Source organism: Haemorhous mexicanus, chromosome 19 (assembly GCF_027477595.1).
Source record: "Haemorhous mexicanus isolate bHaeMex1 chromosome 19, bHaeMex1.pri, whole genome shotgun sequence".
In the NCBI taxonomy this organism is placed as follows: domain Eukaryota; kingdom Metazoa; phylum Chordata; class Aves; order Passeriformes; family Fringillidae; genus Haemorhous; species Haemorhous mexicanus.
Window position 1 is genome coordinate 2661383 of NC_082359.1, and position 15782 is coordinate 2677164.

The 15782-nt window shown below is 49.7% G+C and overlaps 1 protein-coding gene across 6 annotated transcripts in view; it reads right to left on the reverse strand.

The window, feature by feature from the left end:
• Positions 1 to 613: 613 nt before the first annotated feature.
• GGT1 (gamma-glutamyltransferase 1) overlaps positions 614 to 15782 on the reverse strand; it is a 31535-nt gene continuing 16366 nt past the window's right edge. For all 6 annotated transcript variants that reach the window (XM_059863947.1, XM_059863949.1, XM_059863945.1 and 3 more), the window contains 12 exons: positions 11843 to 12004; positions 10677 to 10804; positions 10364 to 10453; positions 9183 to 9375; positions 7887 to 8044; positions 6892 to 7041; positions 6256 to 6392; positions 5263 to 5450; positions 4334 to 4461; positions 3933 to 4045; positions 2832 to 2945; positions 614 to 1445 (listed from right to left, as the gene is read on the reverse strand). In XM_059863947.1, coding sequence (XP_059719930.1) covers positions 1302 to 1445; positions 2832 to 2945; positions 3933 to 4045; positions 4334 to 4461; positions 5263 to 5450; positions 6256 to 6392; positions 6892 to 7041; positions 7887 to 8044; positions 9183 to 9375; positions 10364 to 10453; positions 10677 to 10804; positions 11843 to 12000 — 1701 coding nt within the window. In that variant the 5' untranslated portion in view covers positions 12001 to 12004 and the 3' untranslated portion in view covers positions 614 to 1301. The remainder of the gene's footprint in view (positions 1446 to 2831; positions 2946 to 3932; positions 4046 to 4333; positions 4462 to 5262; positions 5451 to 6255; positions 6393 to 6891; positions 7042 to 7886; positions 8045 to 9182; positions 9376 to 10363; positions 10454 to 10676; positions 10805 to 11842; positions 12005 to 15782) is intronic.

The window sequence follows — 15782 nt, forward strand, 5'->3', positions numbered from 1 at the left end:
TTTATTCTGTGAAACTGGGCTCTCCTCAACTCCAGACACTTCTAGGAAAGAGGTTGCATGATGCCTAAAACTTCAGACTTTCATTTTCTTTTCCGTATTTTAAGGTTCTTACAAATTGACAGGAAGTTTCCACGAGCCAAATAGATGAGCTAACTTACTGCCACTTGTGTATCAAGGATTTCAAGAACACCACTAGAGCATGACAACCCCGTGGATCATTTGGTTTTGATCTTGAGCCAAGTTTATGTGATGTGATCTATTGGTCCTGCTCCAAACCACCTCATGCAGGTACAAACACTCAGCTGCTCCATATCAGACAGGGATTTCTGAGAGGTCCTTAAAAGTCTGGTTAACAGTAACTTACCTTTAAACAAGAGTAGCTGCAGCATGCCCTTTCTTAGAAATTTCATTTCCCCAAACTCTGATATTTCACTGCAGTATGATATCATAAAAAGCAAAGTGGAGAAAAACAAGCTTGTTTTGGATATGTAACTATTTTTGCTTACTCATGACTTCATCAAGGCAGTGAAGAAAAACAAAAGTCTCAAAAGAGCTTCTTTCACACAGATTCTCACCATCCCTTTTTGCAGCAACTGTGCAGGCAAGGAAAATGTGTGACTCCGTATTTATTTATTTTAGTTGTGCTCAGAGTTTTACAGGTAGCATCTTCCCTTTAGACCTTCTCAACAGAAATATAAAAAAGTTTGAAACCATTTTCCCATTTCCCCCCTCATCTCCAAAAATCAACTGGGTGAAATGCAGAAACATCTTTTGTTAACAGAGTGGTAAGTTTAGCTTATCCCAGTCTAGAGCTGGGCTTCCTGCTATGGCACAGACCTATTAGTTTGTAACTTAGAAAACCCAGCCCCAGAGTCCTGTAACTCCCACCTACTCAACAGGAAACAAACATCTTCTCTAGCAGTGACAGGGACATTCCCGGTAGCTGACACCGTGCAGGGGAAACGCTTCCTGCAGCTTGAGTGAGCCGGACCTTCTGCAGAAACTGGGCACCCAATCTGTCTTCGTGGGATGGAGAGGAGGCAGGGAACAAACTCTTCAAGGCAGAACAGACTCTTCAAGTAAGTACTGCACGTCCTGGTGGACGCGCCTGTCTTAGCAGACGGCTGTGGCATGAGGCACTTCGGTCATGGCTGTAGAGAACTGTCCCAGTTCCATCAACAGAATCACAGGTAAATGCATTCTCTTTCCTGTGAGAAGTCCCTGAGTTGCAGATCTAAAGGATCTTCCCCCCAAACACACCTTGGTGTCACTAGAGCGCTGGAAGAAGGAGCTGAGCCAGGTCAGTAGCCCGCAGGGAAGCCCCCTTTGCGTGAGTCGGAGGCGGCGGCCCAGCCGCGCTCCGTCCTGAGGACGGCCTGCACCACCGCGCCGCTGCTCACCCGCGTCGTGTCGTGCCTCCTCTTCCTCAGCTGCTGCTCGATGCCCTGCAACGCACAGCTGGGTGAGCAAACTGCACCTGCTGCAGCCTGCAATGCACAGCTGGGTGAGCACACTGCACCTGCTGCAGCCTGCAACGCACAGCTGGGTGAGCAAACTGCACCGGCTGCAGCCTGTAACGCACAGCTGGATGAGCACACTGCACCTGCTGCAGCCTGTAACGCCCAGCTGGGTGAGCAAACTGCAGCTGCTGCAGCCTGCAACGCCCAGCTGGGTGAGCAAACTGCACCTGCTGCAGCCTGCAATGCACAGCTGGGTGAGCAAACTGCACCTGCTGCAGCCTGCAACGCCCAGCTGGGTGAGCAAACTGCACCTGCTGCAGCCTGCAATGCACAGTTGGGTGAGCACACTGCACCTGCTGCAGCCTGCAACGCCCAGCTGGGTGAGCAAACTGCACCTACTGCAGCCCTGCAACCTGCAGGGCCTGTGTTGCATAGGGCTACATGTTGTTCCTCCTCTTCCCTTTGCTTTCTGGGATGCCCTACTTTTGAAGAAGTGGAATTCAGAATTTGATATGTGTGGTGCTCAGTGTGGGTTACCAATACTATTCTTGGTCACAGATATTCACACACTAACAGCCAGGATGGATGGATCCTGTTGGCAGTGGTGGAAAACACAGGACTTGGAGAGAGCAGGGCATCCTCCCCAGTGCTGGCGGATACCTCAGCTGTTACCTTCATAAGAAGCTTATTAACAGAGGAACTTCTGCAGAGTTTGATAAGAAAACTGCATTATGTAGGACTGTTTTCCCAAATACAGAGGCACAGAGATATGAGACAGGTACAAAGAGGTAGATACAGAGGCATGAGAGATGTACAAAGCCTGTGCCTGCCTCGGGCCTGTGGGGATGAATGAAGCTGCCAGCTCAGGAGAGTGGTCTGGAGAGCAAGGCAGACCTTGCCATCAGCTCTCCAACTGACAGTACTGTGCTGACATCTCTACTGTGAATATATTTTCAAGTCTGTTCCCAGGTCCCTCTGGGCATCCCCCCTTGCTAGCTCTGGGCCAGGCCTTCCAGATTCATCATCAGGTCACACAAGAGTTCCCTGAGACTGACTGGATTGAGACTTCTGGATGGTCTGGGCCCTGACGTGGTTTGCTGTTTGCAAGTCCTTTCTGCCAAACATCACTGCAAGCAGATGCTCAGTTTCAGACACAAGTCACTCTTCAATGCACTGGCTTCACACCTGTGTGACTGAAACTAAAGGTGCACTTTGAACAGCTTATCGTGACCCAGCCCTAGACCTGTACCAGCTTTACTATTCTCACCCAGGAACAATTTGGCCAAACTTGATGATTTTCCACAGTGCTTGCCCTCCCAGCACGAGGGCCCCAGCTCATACAAGTTCATGTATGGCTCTAGTGAGACCAACCTCCTCTATTTGCTGCTCAAGCTCCGTGATGTTGGGAAACAGCTGATCATGAATTCTGGGCTCCTCCACTGCTTTCTTCACATCATAACCAAACCAGATGGAATTCATGATTGTCTGTGAGAAGCAAAAAGCCTTAATGTTAATTACTGTGTTCAGAGAAGTCTGACCCTTTGAGGCACACAGGCAGAGGTGCCTCAAGGATGCTCACAGGGCTCACAAAAGACATCATTTCTGGTCTACCTGGCTTTCAGTGATTCTTCTCTTGGCTAAGCAAAACACAGGTACATTGCAACTTGTATATGCTCAGGAGGATTCCCACACAAAGAAGCCACGAGTGGCTAAAATTACCACAGCAAAAGGATCAGATCCCTAAGCTATGGTGGCTGGATTTATGCTGCTGTAACCAAGCACACAACAGTCACCTCAGCAAACACACCTACAGCTTCCTGCCATTGTACAGCCAGTTCCCTTGGGCCTGGCTCATCTCTGCAGCATTGAACTGCAGGCTGGAGCTACTGGGAGGTGAGAACACTCTCAGAGTCCAGGGCTTAGGAAATTGTTTGTAGTGCTTCTCTTCTACCTCAGGCAAAAAGCCAGATCCAGCCTGGTGCTGCTGGCACAGGGGACAGTCACTGCTGCAGTCACTCTTGGGGGGTTTGAGTGGCTGCCACAGCAGCCCACAGAGGCCCTGCTTGACACTGTGTCTGAGCTGAGTTCTTATTTAGCTTCTCTGTGTGCCTTTGATCCAAAGTTTGGGATGCTGGATGGGAACAACTCTGAACTAGGTAAATAGGGTCATGGAGATGCAGAGAACAGAACTCAAAGCAAATCTTGTGCAAGTGGTAAGAACAATTTGCCAGAGAAAACGTCACTAAAGGAGGCACTGGAGTCACTAAAGGGGGCAATTTAACAGCAGACCTTTTGTAGCCCTGGCAGGAGTTGGTGTTGGTCTGGCCCTCAGAATGCCAGGCAGGAACCTCCTTTTCAAGCCCCTGGCCCCCAGCAGGGAGCCACAGCCATGATCCTGTCACAGGTGCAGATGGGATTCCCCCCAAATGCTGCCTCTCCCATTTTGCCCCATTTGCCCACACCCTCACGTACCAGTGCTGTTGCTGTAGTTATTTTTGTTCCTCCAGAAGCACCCACCACCATCTTCACCTGTTTCATTTTATCCACCAAAATGGAGGGGCACATAGAGGACATTGGCTGTTTACCTGTTGGGGACACAGAGGCAACACAGAGGCTCAGCTTTCTACCTGCAGCTGACAGACTTCCAGCTCTTACTCCACATCTAAGCCCAGAGCCTCAGTATTCACCTTCCTGACTCAGCTCGTGTCCTGCTCAGTCCTTGGGGATCCCACATACCCTGCACTCACCTCCCTGACTCTCTCCCACCCCTGTCCCCTGCAGGTCCCAGGCCTGTGTCCCATGGCACAGATGCTACAGTGTGAGCATGCAGAATGCAACCAAAAGACTGAGGCAGGAAGGTAGTTTACAGCTACCTGGAGCTATGAAATTTGCTGGAGAAGGAGGGATCCCAAATCCATTGATTATGTAAGGTGAGCTGAAGTCATCCATTTCATCATTAAATATGATTCCACTGATGTTGGATCGTACATCAGAGCCAAAGCTGGAGAAAACAAATTGTCACAGTCAGGTCAAACCCACAGCAAATCTAGGCAGAGCTTCAGCTGAATTTACTACAATGTGAAACCTGGGATTTGATTGGAGTAACACTCCACTCCCTCCCATTGTAAAGGACTTTCTGTCACCCCCAGGGGGAAGGAAGCAGCTAATACCGTGAGTACACAGCTACACACAGAGGAAAGGCAGCTCAGAGCCCCTCTAGAGCTCCCCTGAGAGGACCCCATGGGGAAAACCAGCACAGCACCTCAGTACAACTCCTGGCCCTTCCAGGTGGGCAGTACTGCACTCCATTCAGAGGCAGCACAGCTGCAAGGCTGGCACCTTTGGGAATGACTGGGGGTTTGCTTAGATGGGTCAAGCTGAAGACATTTTCTATGGATAAAAATAAGCTTCCCACCCTGGCTCCAGGCCATCTGTGTGAACACAGCTCTTTCTGACAGCACTCACAGCCAAACACTGCACTTCCAGGCCAGCTGTATTAGCTCAAATTCCTTCCAAAAGCCTGGGGAATCAAAACTAGCAGCAATAGCTCAGCTTATGAGAAGATCCAGATGCAGCCAATGTTGTGGTGGAATTCAACAAGAGAGAGGACACATCTTGTCCTGGGACACAAGCACGAGGCCTCCGTGTTGAGCACTGACCTGCAGGCTCAGCAGAAGTGCCCATCCCCAGCACTACTGACCCCTACCCCGCCCCAGAGGTGACAGCTGGTGGTGTTTGATACCCAGAACCGGCACTAGGAAGATGGCAAAGGCCTACAGGGAAGGAATGTCTGAGCTCCTACTATTGGTTGATGGTGCTGGTGGCGGACACAGCACTGCCATCATCAGCCACAATGGAGACGTGGGATGTACCGGCATTGTCTGCAGTGTAGTACACGGGCTCGTAGTACCCAATGGGGTGGGAGGTGCTGTCTGTGATTTTCCTCCGGAGATTATCTGCAAACAACTCGGATGTCATGTTCCTGATTGCCTGTCAGAGAGACCCAGGGCAGTTACTCAGCACATTGAGACATGTAGTCATGAGGCTGATATCCAGGAATTCAGACCACACAGCAGTGGCAAATCCCGGCAGTGAGGCTACGGTTTTCCCCCAGAGTCTTCCTTCTTGGAAGATGGACACTGTAGCAAAAGATCATTTTAAGCTGTCACAGGAGCAGCTGTCAAAGTCATCCCTTTGTGTAGAAGTTGATCAGCATCCATTATTGCAGTGCTATGGAAGGCTGCTCCCACACTGCTGTGAGGCAAGCAGGGCTACACTTGCTTCAGGGACAAGAGGAATGGGATTGGATAGGTACAAGGCAAGGCCAGACCAGAGCTCTCTAAGTTGAAAATTTGTGTTCGTCAAGCTGGGCTGGCTCAGAGTCTGCTGCTTTTGCAGGCACAGAAGTAAAGCACAAAGTGCAAAGTTGGGACAAGCAGTCTCATCCCTTCCCATCTGCTGCTTCATTTTACTACACACAAAACTCTGGTTAGAGAGCCACAAGGAGGCTGGGAATACAGTGAATAAGGCTTCAAACACTATAAAAACAGGTAGGGTTAGACCTAAATGCACTCCAGCTCTCCTGGTGAATTGAGGAGGAAGGCTGCCTCCATTTATAGCCCCCACAGCTCAGCCATGAGCCACACAGGACATCACTTTGTGACTCAGAGCTGTTTCAGTGCCTGTCACAGCAAGTGGCACAGAGCATGCCTGACAAAGTGGAGTCACCCAAAAACTTTAAGCCACGTTCTAGTCAACTTTGGTGTTGCAGAAAGAAAAGATTTTTGCCAGGTACCTCTGTCATGTCAACAAATTTTGGGTCTCCCAGCAAAGTCCTCTTGGCGTAGGCGAAGCGAAAGGCCTCCACGATGCGGTGGTAGGTCAGACCTTTCTCCTCCACGGTTTTGATGCTGGCAGCAGAGAAATTATATCCTGGCAACAGAGGAAAAACAACTGTGAACACAAAGCACAAGGGTCCATGGATTGCTAATGCACCTGGGTCAAATGTATAACCTGTAAGCCCAGTCTCTACAGAGATGCAGTCACTGGACTGTCCTCATCTCCACATGGAGAACTCAGGAGCTCTGGTAGTTTTGAGCACTGTGGGAGTCACCAGCAGAATTTGTACTTGCAGAGGTGTTTTCCAAAGAAGCCTCAAGTACATGTTAGGTTCCACCCATAAAAATATCAGAGAAGCTCCCCTATCAGGACAATATTTTTCCTCTTGCACCTGTATTTCAGGTAGGAAGGCAACATCCCTGAGTTTACAGCAGAAGAGGAATATTTCTGCAGCTCTGATCTCTCCTGGGCTCTCAGACCTCTCAGCTGCTGGAGGCCTATCAGGGAGGCCTTGTTCCCCCAAAAAAGGTGATGTCTTTGGAGCTCTCCCAGCTCCTGCTGCCTGTGGGGCACTGCTCTGTGGCATTCTCACCTTTCAATATGTTGAAAATGAGGGCCAGAACTGGGCCACTTAGGGGGGCACTGGGTGTGTAGAGGGTGAACTCCCCGAGTTTGATCTGTATGGGGTCCTCGATCACTGTGGCATTGTAGTCCCGCAGGTCTTCCAAGGTGACAATTCCTCCTGGAAAGAGAAGGAAACTAGAGATGTGGGTTTATGTGATCTCTGGTAGGAAGAGGAGGTCATACTCCATCACCATGAATCACAGCAAGGATTGGAGAGAACATGGACAAATCCAAAAACTAACAAGGTGAAGAAAGCAAAAATGTGTGTCCAGGAGATTTACTCCTTGATAGATCCCTCTCAGGCTCAGATAGCCTAAGCATGAGGTTGGGCTGATTTACAGCAGCCACAACTCTGATCATCCATCTTTTTTCCACAAAGGACACCAGCAGTGTCAGGCTACAAAATGTCCTTAGGAATTCTGTTTACAGGAGGAAGATGCAGTTTTGGGTGCAGATGCTTTGTGGCACCCCACAGGTAGAATAATTTGAGTGTTCCTTCACCTTTCTTATCTGAAGGAGGAAGAGAGCAAGTAATTATCCACCACAAATAAAGCCAGTAAATTACTCACAGGAAGTTCACCAAGCTAGCCCGTGCTGGCTGGTGAGGATAGGATACTGCCACCATCTAGTGGTACCGAGAGATCAAACAGCTCAGAGTTCACAGGACCACCACGTATGTAACGTTTTAGGCACAAAACTCGTGGGATTCAGGCTCTGTGAACAGCCTGAACTGCACAGACTTGGGAGGCTCTGTGGTACAGAAATGCACAGCAAACACTCTCCATTTCTGAGTGTCAAGCACATCTGTTAAAGTGCTTCTTTTAAGTGTCCTGTTGCCACAGATCTCTGAGGCAGCATTTCAGGGCTGACCTCTCCCAAGGTTTCTGCAGGTCACTGGCTCCTCCTGGGGCTCTGAGCAGTGTGGTCACTCCTGCTGCTTGGGACAGGTGTCCTGGTTCTCACCTGCATTGTGGATGTCAGCAATGATCTGCTTTGCCAGGCTTCCTGTGTAAAAGGCATCTGGTCCCTCATTGGCTATGGTGGCATAGGTGTTGGCTAGTTTGGGCATCTTGATGGTTTCACCCTCTTGCAGGATTTTCCCTCCTTTGCAGAACACTTCACTAGCAGAGAAAGGAGATGGAGAAGATCAGATATGAGAGATAAATTCAAAACCATGTGTGTCTGTGGCAGCTGAACCAGCATGAGTGTTCATGGTAGGTGCTTCTTGGAGAGAAGGAAACTGCCTGAGCCATGGCCCAGGGGTCCTCAGATCTTGGCACCGGGACATGAAATTGAGCAGTGTTTTCTGACCTATAATTCCACATGCTCAGTGTGATTAATGGAGCCTGCAGCAGGGATTTTCACCTCAGCACCACCCTCCCTGCCCACCCAGGGACCAACAAGTGCCTCAGGATGCTCATGAGGGGCCACAGTCCTTGAACTCAGCAGTGCAGTTCAGAGCACAGCCTATTAAGCTATGAGGTTCAAAGCTTCCAGTAAATCCAGAAGTGTTTCAGACCCTGCTTGATAGATCACTTTAAGGTAGATTGATTCCTCTCTAGCTCCTTCATGATGGATCATGATTGTGCTGCTGTGGACCTGTCTGATGGAAGGACAGGAGACAGGCCAGGGTGTACATTACCAATTAGATAGCAAACAAACCTGCAGCTGGCAGAGATTTTAAGGAAAATAGAGAATTAAGCACGATTTCCATCAGGGCTGGACATAAACACTAAGGGTTTGACTGTAAGAAGTGAGGAGTATTTAAAACCCTTCATGCTCAAAGTCTTTGCCAGAAGTGGATGGTCAGAGGCACGGCTTGAGGAAGGCTGATTGTAGAGTAAGAGGTGATCCAAATTCCCACTGCCTGACAGCAGATGAGATGTTCAAGGAGACTCTGCAATTGCTCCAAATGCAGGCAGGATCAGCTTGGTGCTCTTACAGCATGAGGAAAAGCAGGGATTCAGAAAATACACTGCCATTGGGCAGGCTGATCCCAGCACGTACTCTAATTCCACCTTGCTCAGACAAATGGGCTTCAGGAGTAGAATTTCTCCCCCTTTAAAGGTCAGGACTGAACATTCCCCATGATTGAGCACCTTTAGTTATCTGCAGAGTCACCAGCAGGCACAGTGAGTGTGGTTACTGCAGGGCATGCACGCTCCCCATGGACACTGCATTGCACAAACACAGGGACTTTGCAGATTGGATGCAGCCACCCCAAATTTCTCTGCATAGGACAGCAACTGCTCTACCTACCACAGCAAGGGATTCCTTTCAATTGCCTCCTGTTTTGATTTCATGGCTGCAGCAAGGCCTTTCCCAACAGGGAATCCTTCTCTTGCCAGCTTGATACTGGGCAGAAACAGGTCTTTCCATGCCAGTTTGCCATGCCGCTTGTGAGCCAGCTCATAGCCACGGATTTCTCCTGGAACAGCAATTGACAGTCCTCCTGGAGCAGAAAAGGAATGTGTTAAGTCTCCCACAGCAAGAAAAGAAAGTGGCTGATGGAGCAGGAGGTTGGGCAGGCATCTCTGCCAGCCCTGCTTTTAGGCAGGGCTTGTGTGTACTGTGACCTACTGGGAGAATTAGCAGAATTAACAGAATAATTTGGTCTGGCATTTGTGCCTGTGTATTCTGAACTGCTGAAACCCCTCTGTCCTCTTGCTGGTAACTCCAGTTTTAGGGTCATTTCCCTCTGTAGGCTCTGTACTAGAGCAAAGCTGCTCAGAACACAAAAGCTGTCATGGGAGAGGACACAGACTGCGATGCACTTGAACCAAAAACTTTGTTGCAGCATTTTAATTACAACTGGAACAGATTGATTCCACATCCCACAGTGATGTTACACTTTGCTTCAATCCTATTTTCACTTGCATCTCCTGGAAGTTCAACACACTGCTCAAACCCCCTCCAAGGTGCTGTTCCTTCTTGCTCAGAAGAGTGACCATGAAGAGAACCAGTTAGTATTTCTCTCAATTTCTTATTAGAAAGTACTTTCCTGATAGGAAAGTTCTCTGGAGGCCCCAAGCCATTACTTGAAGCCACCACTACAAGTAATTTAGGGAGGACACCTGAACTGACAAAACCCAAGATGATCCACACAAAGACTTATTCAAAGAGGTGGAAAGGAAAGATGGCACATGTGGAACAGGTCTACTCAGTGCTTTGCATTCACCTGCTTTTTCATGAAGTGAAAAGCAGAAAGTGATGGGGTTAGTTTCAAGGGCATTGCTTTTAGCTTCTTTGTCAGGCCAGAGTTTGCAAATTATGTGAGAGGATATTTTCAGAATATCCTCTGGAATATTCTGGAAATATCCAGAAGGAGGGAAATCTTGTAGGTAGGCAAGAGCCAGCCATAAGAAATGTTCTCAATGTAGATGTGCTGGTAGCAGGGAATGCTGGAGCCCTGTGGTCCCCCCAAGCAGCCTTTGCCATACCTTTCAGAGAGAGCTGTGTGTTGTTCCCAAACATGTCTGCCGATGCGTTTTTTGGAGCCACTTCTCTTGCATTAATGATTTCCACTTTTCCTTTAATGACAGAGCAAGGAAGATGATGTTTAGCTCTGGACTCTGCACACAGCCATGGTCTCTGCTGGAGGACTTTGACCAACATGAGCCAGTTCCTTGGCAATTATTTTTGCTATTCCCCCATAGGCTGTGAGCATCATTCACCTTCTCTCAGGCAGGATAAACCACCTGGCTTAGATAAAGTTCTCCAACTGTTCCAGCTGTGTGTGGCCCTGTCCCTTACCTGTGCTGCTGTAGATGGTGAAGAAGAAGCCCCCTCCAATGCCCATGCTGTGAGCATTCATGAGTCCCACGCACAGCAGGGCTGCAATCGCAGCATCCACTGCTGATCCTCCTTGCTTGAGGATGTCCCTGTGCAGCAGAAGGGAAGGTGACATGTGACAGTGTCTCAGCTCCCTGTCAGCACTGCACGCACCACGTCAGAGCAGCTAGGACAGATTCTCTCAGGCACATTTGTCCACACCCAGCCTGTGTTCCTCAGGAAGCTCTGAGCTTCTGTCACCAGAGAGAACAGACCCTGAGTGGTCAGCGTGCAGACCAGGTCAGCCCTCGTTACAGACACACCCAAACCAGCCTGAAAACAGCGAGATGTGACAGGGTACACGTGGGGACAGACATTCCACACACATTCATTACACTGTCATCAGAAATTACAGTTTTCTGAGGAGCCTTAAATCTGCAGCACTTGAGACTAGAACTGAAGGATAGCTCAAAAAATGTTTTTTTTAAAGGAGCTAGAAAGAAAACTCTCGTTCTCATTGTTAATGGATCCAAGGAATCTTTGCCCACTATGTTGTCTGTGAGCAACTGCAGTAAAGCTGGTCAGGCATGGTAAAAGCCTGGGGTTTATGAGGATCTCCTCTTTCTGCAGGGAGACTAGGTGTTGATTATCCATGCTGGGCAACTGCAAGGATTGCACCTGAACATCAGGGAAGCAGCAGTTGTGTCTCATGCCAGAGCTGTCAGAGCTAATGAGAGGCAGGGCACAGCGAGCAGGTTGTCACAGACATATTTTATGAAAAAGCCTTTCATTAGGATTTTTTCTCCTGAGAAGCTGAGAAGCCTCAGAGGAAAAGAAAAACAATAATTATCTGCTGTTGTGGAATGCAACAGGTGCATCTTTGATTGGTCCATGTGAGTTGTTTCCACTTGATGACCAATCACATGTGGGGGACTGGTCAGCCACAGGATTTTATTATCATTCCACTTTTCCTTTCTAGCCTTCTGATGAAATCCTTTCTTCTATTCTTTAGTATAGTTTTAATATAGAATTTTCTTTTAATACCATACATATCATAAAATAATAAATCAGCCTTCTGAAACATGGAGTCAAGATTCTCATCTCTCCCCTCGTGCTGGGAGCCCTGGGAACACCACCCCAGTGGGTACCTTCCAATGATGGAGCAGGGCCCTGCGTCGGTGGCCACGGCTGCCCTGCTGTAGGTGTGTGTGTCCCCTGAGCGCAGCCCAAAGAACAGCCCCAGGAACAGCACCAGGGCCAGCAGGGCTGCAGCCACCCCTGCCACCACCACACAGCGTGTCTTCATCTTCCTGTGGAAAGAGACAGGATTGTCAGCCCTGCTGCCACCTCCTTTCGTATCCTCAAACCAGCAGCTGTCACCTGGGGAAGAGCCTGCCTTACAGCAGGCAGGGAACAGCACAGAAACCTCCAGATGCACAGGGGAGAAGGGAAATCCAAGGAGCAGAACACAACTGCTGTTAATCATGGCTGACATCATATTCAGGACAAAAAAAATTTATAAAATTAAAAAATTTCACTTCACATAATCTGCTTTTAAATGCCATGTCTGTGGAAGAGTCTCTGTCTGGAAGGTTGCTAAGGACCAGTGCAAAACACATGTAGGTCATCAGGAATCAACCTTGGACAAAGCTACAGTGTGAGCACAGCACCCATTCCTGCCTGGGGCCCTTGGCCAGAGCACCTTCCCAATGAGCCCAGCACTCCCAGAGGGCCATAGCCAGTGCTCAGGTCCCCATGTGTGCCAGTCCTGCACTCAGCTGCTCCCGGGCTGCAGCTCACCTGAGAGTGAGCACAGAACACCAAGGAGCTCTCTGGGTGCACACAGGGAGGAGCAGAGAGCTATTGAGGGGATGGACAGTCACTGCCACCTTGCTGGGACAGGCACTTCAGCAAATACAGCTTGAACAGCTACCCTGACCCATTTTCTTCTCCATTACAAGACCATTCCAGCAAAATAGACCTAAATTAACCATATTGCCTTCAGATACCACCTCCCCCCTTTGTACTGCAGCTCTGGGTTTTACCACAACTTCAGCACAATAGCCAAGATGTCCTTTACCTTACCAGAGCATCTGCCATCCTCAGAGAAAAGCCAGTCCATGGAATTGTGGTGAAGAACAGATGCACCAACCCCACTGTGGATGCCCAGCAGCCCAAGGCAGAGTGAACTCCAGCAGCCAGAGCAGCACTCAGTACCCTGCAGCAGCCACACACACTCAGGACTAGGCAGCAGTGAGCGTGCCAGCACTGAGCTAACTAAAGGAAACAGGCCAGGCCAGCCAAACCAAAACTTTTCTTAGAGGGGGGTGATTAGCAAGCAGCCCCCCCAGCCTCACCCCCTGCCTTAAACCAGGGCATTTGGACACATTTGCTGTCCAAGCCCTGTATCTGTGAGTCTCAGCCTGGGCACTAAAGATGCCCATCTCCATCCAGGTAAAGCAGCTGTAAATCTACTGTATGTGCTGCTCTGTAAACAAGTGTCAACTGAGGGTAGTAAAAGTAAATGGATGAAACCTCTTTCCAGGTTCTAGAACTTAATTTACACTCAACCACTTTTAAAAAGAGACCAGTGGTGTGTTTGCAGAGCAATGACTGTGCAGGGAAACAGAGAAGCCATTATGTCCCCAACAATAGCTCACACACAGCCTCAGAGTTTAAAGACAGTTTTGTTTGTTGGCAGAGATATTTCAGCTTCAGCACTGGCAGTCTCCTCCAAGCTACACAAGAAATGCCATGGGATCTTTTATCTGTGCCCCAGCTCAGCAGAAGGTACTTTGTTTGGTCTGAAGGCTGCTCTGTGCTGGGCTGTCCTTCAAGCCTGGGCTGACTCGAGCCCCCTAGTGCAGAGTTAACCCCTGGGCTCCTGGCTGGGGCTCTGCAGCTCTTCTCCCACTGCTGGGTCCCTGCAGAGCTTTACTGCCTCATCAGGGAAGTTACTCTGACAGCAGGAGAGAAGGGGAAATTCCAGGTACTGCCTCTGCTCTCACCTCCTCACTGGAAAGGGATCACGCCTGTGAGCACCCCACAGACCCAGGAGAGCTCCATGCTGTGTCCTGCTGCCTGCTGAGTGCACAGACCTTGGAAAGGGCCCTCCAGCAAACTTCATGTGACCCAGGCACAGCTCCTGGCCTGCCAGGCCTGAGGATGAGACATGCACCACTGGGCAGCAGCACACAGAGGCTGCCCTGCAGAGATACTGACCCTGTGCTGCACCACCCCGTGCCTCTGTAACTCCAGGGAATGCTCTGAAGGAAGGTGTAGCTGTGCAATCTGTCACTCTGATCCTGCCCAGGAAGCAGCAGATGTATGAGCTCCAGACCTGCAGATTTCTCTTCTCCAGCAATGAGCAGAGAGCAAGCCCAGCTGAGGATCATCCTCTCCACCTTTGCTGCCAGCTCAGCTCCCAGAAGCTCCTTAGCCCATCCCAGGCCTGACCCCAGAGGGAAGCACAGCCCTCACTGCCTTCCCAGCCATGGCACAGCAGAGCCAAATGTGTGTTTGGTTTGATGTACAGAAATCAGAGAAGGATCAGGAGCCTGCAGACACCCACTGCTAACCCACCTCTCCACACCCCTTGTGTCCTGGGCAGGCACACTGCAGGAACAGCTGAGTTTTTGGAGCAATAGTCTGTTTGAACCTTGGCTCTGAGTTGAGTCCCCATTATCATTTATTAATGGGAGTGGAGCAGCAGCTGCAGGCTACCACCTGAGCAGGCTCCCCAGCCACTGTCTGCTGAGGCTGGCTTTAACCTCCCCATCTCTGCCAAATCCAGCTGTTTGGAAGCCTGGCTTCAGTCACAGAGTGCTTTGGCAGCAGCAAAAGTTCTCCAAGAGACAGGGGCTATAAAGCACTTAAAAGCAATACAATTATTTCTCACTGTTATAAAGGTCCACCAGCCAGTGTTAGTCATGGAATTTAAGAAGTAGCCTGCTTGCCTCACTTTAGGAGAGGGGTAGGACCAGCAAGCAGCAGGGCTATGCTTGTACAAGCAGCCCCAGTGAGCTGTGCTCAGGTGTGTCACTACATGCACAACCTTATTTAAACGTGACACTGGGCTTGAATTAAAAGTACCCCAGTGCAACAGGGGGTTGCTAGTTAGTGTCAGGCAGGAGATGCAGGGTCTGACATCTCCTCTAAGAGGGCTGGGGTGTTCTGTAGGGATGAGCAATCTGCCATGGTCAGGGAAAGTGCCAGGAGAATTGGAACAGGAGAAGGAGATGTGGGGAGAGAGCAGTGGGAAGAGAACAGTGGGATACCAGGGGATGACAAAGGACCCCAGGTCTGATCAGGCACTGCTTTGTTCCCAAATGAAGCAGTAAATGAAGCATCCACTGACAACGCTGAAAACTTTAACCACAAACTCAAACCAACAGTTTTCTGCTTTAAACCCATCTTGCAAGAGCTTCATACCCCAGCACCCACTCCTGAGAGCTCCCTGTGCTCCCTCTCGCAGCCCAGCAGCCACCACTGGGCCATTAGCTTTGAGATAGGCTGCCCTACTTTCCCCAGGCAGCACAGAAAATGCAAGGACAGTTTGGACACCTGAACTCTTGTCACAGGACACAGGCCATGCCCTTGTGACACATCACAAACGCTGATGCTCCATCGTGAGATATTGTAATTGAGGTCTTACACAGTCTGCAGCTCCACCAGCGAGAGGGAAACTAAAACAGAGGTTCAGCCAAGCCATGAAGAGGCCCAAAGAGGCTTCCAAATTCAGACCTAGGCACTGCTCCCACCTGGAGAAACACAGCACCTCCATCCAACTCAGTTAAAAGCCTTCCTCACTGACGGTGCCTCCGTGCTGGTGTCTGTGCAGGGGCCAGCACTCCCCTCTTGGTTAATCCCAGCATTGCAGACTCTTGGACACACATCAGCTTGCAGGAGAAAGGCCTCAGTGGGGATCAGTGGTCCCTGCTTATTGCTGAGATAATCAACATTGAAAAGAACTGAGCACTGAGTCTGTGTGTGAAGGGGCTGCTCAGTTGGGCCCCAGGTGCTGCTCAGGAGAGCTCTTGTGACTCAAAGAGAGCTCTTGTGATCACAGGTTGTGACTCCTGCACAGGC